General features: G+C 58.3%; 1 protein-coding gene across 1 annotated transcript in view; it reads left to right on the top strand.

Annotated features, from left to right (window-relative positions):
* The first annotated feature begins 3,815 nt into the window (after positions 1-3,815).
* SLCO2A1 (solute carrier organic anion transporter family member 2A1) overlaps positions 3,816-6,000 on the top strand; it is a 26,506-nt gene continuing 24,321 nt past the window's right edge. The window contains exon 1 of the mRNA XM_063408592.1: positions 3,816-4,246. Within this exon, the coding sequence (XP_063264662.1) occupies positions 4,157-4,246 (90 nt within the window). The 5' untranslated portion in view covers positions 3,816-4,156. The remainder of the gene's footprint in view (positions 4,247-6,000) is intronic.

Here is a 6,000-nt window from a genome sequence, read left to right as displayed (position 1 = left end):
CCAGCCACAGGCATTTGGCAGGAACCACCGGTGCCACTCCGGTCCTTGTTCCCCTCTGTGCCACACCACCAGCCCTGGAGAATAAATGAGGGCTCCAGGGAGGGGTTGGTGTGCTGCTCTGCACCCCCAGGGACTGGCTCAGGCAACTTGGAACCCTAAATCCACATTCCCAGTGCAATGTTTGTACTTGCAATTCTGAAACATCCTGGAGACCAGGGCCTTTGTGTTTGCTTCCCCAGCAAATTGATTTCCATTCAGTGGTGGCTGTCAGAGCACTCTGAGTTCTTCTAGAGGTGGCAGAACAGCTAAAGAAAATAATTTTCAAGTTTAAAGTTCAGAGAAGCTGTGGCTGCCCCATCCCTGGAAGTGTCCAAGGCCAGGCTGGACAGGGCTTGGAGCAGCCTGGGATAGTGGGAGGTGTGATGGTGAGGTGTGAGGGTATGGGACTGGATGAGTTTCAAGGTCCCTCCAACCCCATCCTTTCCATGATTTCTGTGTTTTTAAAGCCCAGTTAGCAACAAATAATTGAGCAGGACAGGTTGGCGATCCCGTGGAGGAAAAGTGAGCTGCTCCAGCCCCTGCCAGGTTGAAGGTAGGTGGTGAAGCAGAGTGAATCTTGTCCTCAGCCCAGGAAAGCATCAGCCCACGCGGTGGAAACTGAGAAGGGGGATGTGAGGAAAGAGTCTTCTCTTTACTTGTGCTCATGTTCAAGCAGCTTGACCCAAACACCTCCCCAGCAGAAGGGAAGTGGCTTCAGAGGGTTCTGGTGTTCTGAGAGTAGGCTGAGTACCCAAAGAGGGACTTGTCTTGGTTCCTGCACTGCTGCACCAGTGAGAGTTTGCTCTGGCCATTGGAAACGTGCAAGGTGGGCAGGTTTCATTGAAGACAAACCATTCCAGCAGTGGCTTGTTCTGGGGGAGGGAAAGGGCTGGGTTGGAGGATGAGCTGCTGGGCACATGGAGAGCTGTGGCCTGGCTCAGCCTTGCTCACTGAAGTTGCTGATTTCCTCAGCCAGCAGCGTGAGGGGTTCTCCTTCCCACTGATTCCTTGGCCAGGGGAGCGTCACTGCTGGAGGAGGAGCTCATTTCCAGGGCAGAGGGTGAAGCACAGCCCAGGAACGCTGTAAAATGAACCAAACCCTGCCAGTGTGGGATCTCTCCAGCCAGGCACTTTAACCCTATTGCCCTGACCAAGCATGATGAGAGGAACGTGAAACCCAACTCTCCTCCCCTTGCCAGGACCACCATAAATCACTTCCCTGCCTTGCATTCATCTTCAGGATGAAGAAAGTGAAATGCAGTAGAGAATCCTCAAAAAGAGGCAAGAGACCCCCATTTTCTCACGTGCAGCTCATTTTGTTAACTCCTGTTGCACAATCTGAAGCCCATGATTAAAAAGCAATGTTGCTGTAAGAGAGCTGGAGATGAACTCCTGTCCAAGGGCTGGAGTTTCTCCTCCATCAGGATAAAAGCTTGGGAGATGTCAGCAGTGCTCTCTGATGGTCGGAGATGACTGGACTTTAAATTGCCAGCTTTATTGTGTTACTGTGGCTATTTAAGCTGTCAGGGCTTGTGCAGTGCTCAATTCCATGGAAAAATGTTCCCTGGGAGCTCTTCCTGGAGCCCAGACCAGGATGTGGCGTGGGCTGGGTCAGCAGGGTGTGCAGCCCCTGGGGGTCCCAGTGCAATCCATGGCTCATGGCTGGGCATGACCCAGATGTTTTCTGGCCTTACCTATTGCAAGAGCTGCACATTGAGAAACACAACGGCAGCCTGGCTTGCCAGCATCATTTCTCCCTGCCCTGCAGCAAATCAGCCCCGCTGGGGCATCTCTCCGTGTCTGAGATCCAGCAGGGGCTTGCTGGGGTGGCCAGACCTGGGGAGGACAGGGGTGCCTGGGGGACAGGTCCTGTGCTGCTGAGCACGTCTGAGGCTGCTCCAGGCACTGAGTGGGGTGTGTTCCCACCAAGGACCTGCATCCATGAAGAGTCTGGAGCACCGGGAGCAGCAGAGGTATCTGGGAAAGGAGCTCAGCCTGGAGAAAAGGAGGCTCAGGGGGAACCTTCTGGCTCTGCTCAACTCCCTGACAGGAGGGGGCAGCCAGGTGGGGGTCAGGGAGCAGGGATAGGATGAGAGGGAATGGCCTCAAACTGTGCCAGGGGAGGTTTAGACTGGATATTGGGAAAATTCCTTCCCAGAAGGGGTGGCCAGGCTTTGGAAGGGGCTGCTAAGGGCAGTGGCGGAGTCCCTATTCCTGAAGGGATTTAACATAGGAGTGGATGTGGCACCTGGGGACACGGGTTAGTGCTGGACTTGGCAGTGCTGGGGGAACAGTTGAACTCCGTGGTCTTATAGGGCTTTTCCAATCTAAGCAATTTCAGTGGGGCAGCGACATCCAGCCCCCAGAGGTGTTCACCAGAGGCAGAAGCAGAGGATCCTGATTCTCTTTTGACCCACCAGAGCCTTTTGCCTCCCCTTGTGGGGCTCACCAGTCCCCCACTCATGGGGTGTCCAACTCCTTCCATGGCACAGGGCAGCAGGGCAGGGGAGTTTCCCTGCTGCCAGGCCGGGCTCAGGCTTGTCAGGCATCTTCCATGTTATGTTTTGCTGTAAGGAGACAAATCTGTAGGAAAAAGCTGGAGTCGGTGGCCAGAACAGCTGCCACGTGAGGAGGTTGTTATGACAAAGCTGCTGCAAAATAAAAGGGACGGGGAAGGTCAGACACTGCCTGGAAAATCAGGTCAGTGGCACGCTGGGCTCCCGGGGAGGATGGGAGAGGAGCAGGGATGTTGGTGTGCTTGAACTTTTCTCTTGGTGAGGCTGAAACTTCCACGTCTTGCCATAGAAGGATGGTGAAAAGGACTTGGCTAGCTCTGACAGGGAAGAAAAGGTCCCTTCATGCCCCAGATCTGGCAAATTCAGGGGTGGGAGCAGAAAAAGAAAGCTGGAGAAGAAGGATGCTTCTCCCAAAGCCAGTGATACCCACACGTCCTGGGACGGCGTTCAGAATCTGGGAAGCTGCACCCAAAACGAGCTCTTTTTATCTCAGCAGCGCTGTCACAGTGCCCTAGGCAGGGTCGGATCCCCGGGGTCCCCACCTGGGGGTCCCGCGGGTGGAGGGAGGATGGCAGCGCCCGGGAAGCGCTTCCCGCGGGTTCCAGGCACCCTCTCGTGGTGAGCGTCCACGGCCGGGGGTGCCACGGAGAGGGCTCGGTCCTCGGCACCACACACGGAGGAGCCGCCAGCCCTCCCAGGGGAAACCATCCCGGGCGCTGGGATTTATTTCCCCAGCCTCAGACAGCCCAGGGTGCGCCCCGCTGTTGGGGTGGGGTCCCCCAGCTCTCCCCACCTGCCTTACGCAGGGAAGGGGATGATGTGGGCTAAACAATTGAAGCTGGTTTCTCCTCCGGCTGGATCAACCTGCCCTTCTCCTTCTGACGCGTTTCCCGCTGAGAGGAGCTTGCAAAATAAATCAGCGCTTTGCATAAACACAGCCCCGAGAGGTGTCGGTGAGAAAACCAGTGCTCAGGAGCTTTACAAATGCAGCTTTTTCTCTGAAAACAAACACCGGAGGGTTTTTTTTCCCTCCAAACCCCCTCTGCCCGGGGAAGGATTTCTCCGTCTGGCCACGCAGTTTCCCCCTCCCACCACCTGAGAGCCAAATCCCAGTTGCTAAAGTTGCCTCCCCTTCCTCTCGCCCCTCCAGGGAGCCTTTGAATGAAAACCCCGCTCGTTTTCCCTGCGGGAAGGCTCCGCTGCCGGGGCCGTTCCCTTGTCCAGCCGCGTCCCGCAGCCTGGCACATGAGCACAGGGGCGGCCCGGGGCGCTGGGTGTCCCCAGGGGTGGGCAGGGCATTGTCACACCCCCACAGTCCCCGGTCCCCAAGGGTCCGGCTGGCCGAGCCCTCGCTCCCACCTGCCCCGTGCGCGCCGCCTCGGCTCCCTGCGACTTTAAAGTTCCCTCGGCGCACAAGGCAAAAGAGGGAGGAGAAAGCGTTTCATCATCGCTCCCGGGAGCCGACTTATAAAAACTTGACGCTCCCGCTGCCTGCCTCACTCGCAGCCTTGGAAGGATTTCAGCGCGGTCCGTGCGGGCCGGAGAGCGGCGGGAGCCCAAGAGCAGCCCGACAACCCCGGGCTCCCCGGGAAGCCCTCGCCATGGGAGTCCGCCCCGAGGTTGGCAAATCCCCGGTTGACATCCCCAAGAACTCCAGCACCTGCTCCAGGGGTATCTTCTGCAACATCAAGGTAAGGACGGGGCAGGGATGCTGGCGGGGAGGGAGGGGGATTCCTGCCTGGAGAGGGACCCCAGCCCGCCCCGCGCATCCCCGCGTCCCTCGCACGCCCCGCGGGGGAACGAGGGGTGTTGGATGATGCGGAATGCGAACACCGGGTCCTGGGGCAGGCCCGGGGAATCCTGCCCCGCTCGGTGCCCGCGGGTTCGGAGCGATGCCCTGCCCTCACCCCATGGAGCAGCTCTCCGTGAGCTTCCCCACGGCCTCTGGTACGCGGTGTGCTGCTGCTTGGGGAATGATTAACCACATCCTGGTGTGAAAAGAAAGCACTGCCCTGGAATAACACGCGCTTGCTTTAAAAACTCGGGCGAGCGGAGCTTTTGAGTACAGAAACAAAAGCTCGGTGGGTTGAGGTGGGTTTGCCGGGGCTGGCTGCCCCGTTCCTCACCTGCTGTCACCTGGGAGCCGGCCCCTGCCTCTGGAGCTCACTGCCACAGTGAGAACACCCCGCTCTCCCCGGCCGTGTGTCACATCTCACCCCCTGCGACCATCCTGGCTTCACACCACCCCTCATCCGGCTTTCCCCCCGCTCTTTGTCCCGTTTTTGGACGTGTACCGAGGCTGCTGCACATGCTGGTTCCCGTCCTGGGGATGTCCCTGGAACGGTGGCATTTCCACGCCTTACACACCGGCACCTGGAGCGGCCGGGTGCAGCTTTTGGGAAGGGCAGAGCAGCTCCGGGGCTGTGCCAGGGCACCGGCGGGCAGCAGCCCCTCCTGCCGGGCCGGGCTGTGTTTTCCCGGTGCTCCGGGTCCGAGCGTGCCTGCTGAGGTGTGTCAGCGCTTCCCAGCCCAGGCTGCTCGGGATGCGTGGCCGTGGATGAGGTGTCCTGGTCGGGATGGGTTTGGGGTTTGTTTGCCGCCGAGCTTCCCTCGCCCTGCGGGAAGGACCGCCCTCCCCGGGCTGTGCTGCGTTCTGTGGGGATGCTGTGGGGTGCCATGGGGCTGCTCCCCGGCGGCTGCTCCTCCTCAGAGCTCCCGGGGCTGGAGGCATGATCCCAGATGATGCCTCCCAGACCCCTACCCCTGAAGGTCTCCACTGCCCAGGCTGGGCTATTCCAGCAGGTGACTTGATGACACTTTTTGGCTGTGGGCTCCAGGAGAAAGGGCTTGAGATTACCCCGGGTGATTTGGGGCTGCCTCTGGGCTACACGGATGTTCCTCTGGAGGGGACTGCTGATCTGTCCCTGCTCTGCTGGAGGTGTCAAATGTGCCCCTAGTCCCCTCCAGGCTGCTGCAGTATTGACCCTGACTTGGGGTGAGTAAAGGCACCCAAAAACAGAGCCCTTCTTGCAGCACATGCTCCTTCCTGAAAACTGGCAGCAAGCAAAAATAGCCTGGGGTGAAAAAACATTGCCAAACCCTCTTGCAGGATGTCAAACTTGGGGATTAAAAAACAAAAGCCCCAACAAATAAATGCTACTCCATTTGTACACTCCACGGGCAGCTGCAGGGTGAGGGATGTGGGTGCCCCAGAGTCAGGCTGAGTGCTCAGCACCCCACATGCCCCGGGGCACTTGGATGGGACCTTCTGGGGGCATCTGGCCAAGGGCAGATGACTCAGGGGTGTCACTTTGCAAGGGGCAGGAAAATCATTGTCTGAAGAAAAGCTTTAAAACTGCTTTTTCTTTTAAAACTTCTAGTTTAAAATTGTGTCTGGTTTTAAAAGTCCATGGTCTGGCAGCAACACTTGCAAGCATGGGAAGGA

The sequence above is a fragment of the Prinia subflava genome, chromosome 11 (genome assembly GCF_021018805.1).
Source record: "Prinia subflava isolate CZ2003 ecotype Zambia chromosome 11, Cam_Psub_1.2, whole genome shotgun sequence".
In the NCBI taxonomy this organism is placed as follows: Eukaryota; Metazoa; Chordata; class Aves; order Passeriformes; family Cisticolidae; genus Prinia; species Prinia subflava.
This window is presented reverse-complemented; position numbering and strand designations above follow the sequence as displayed.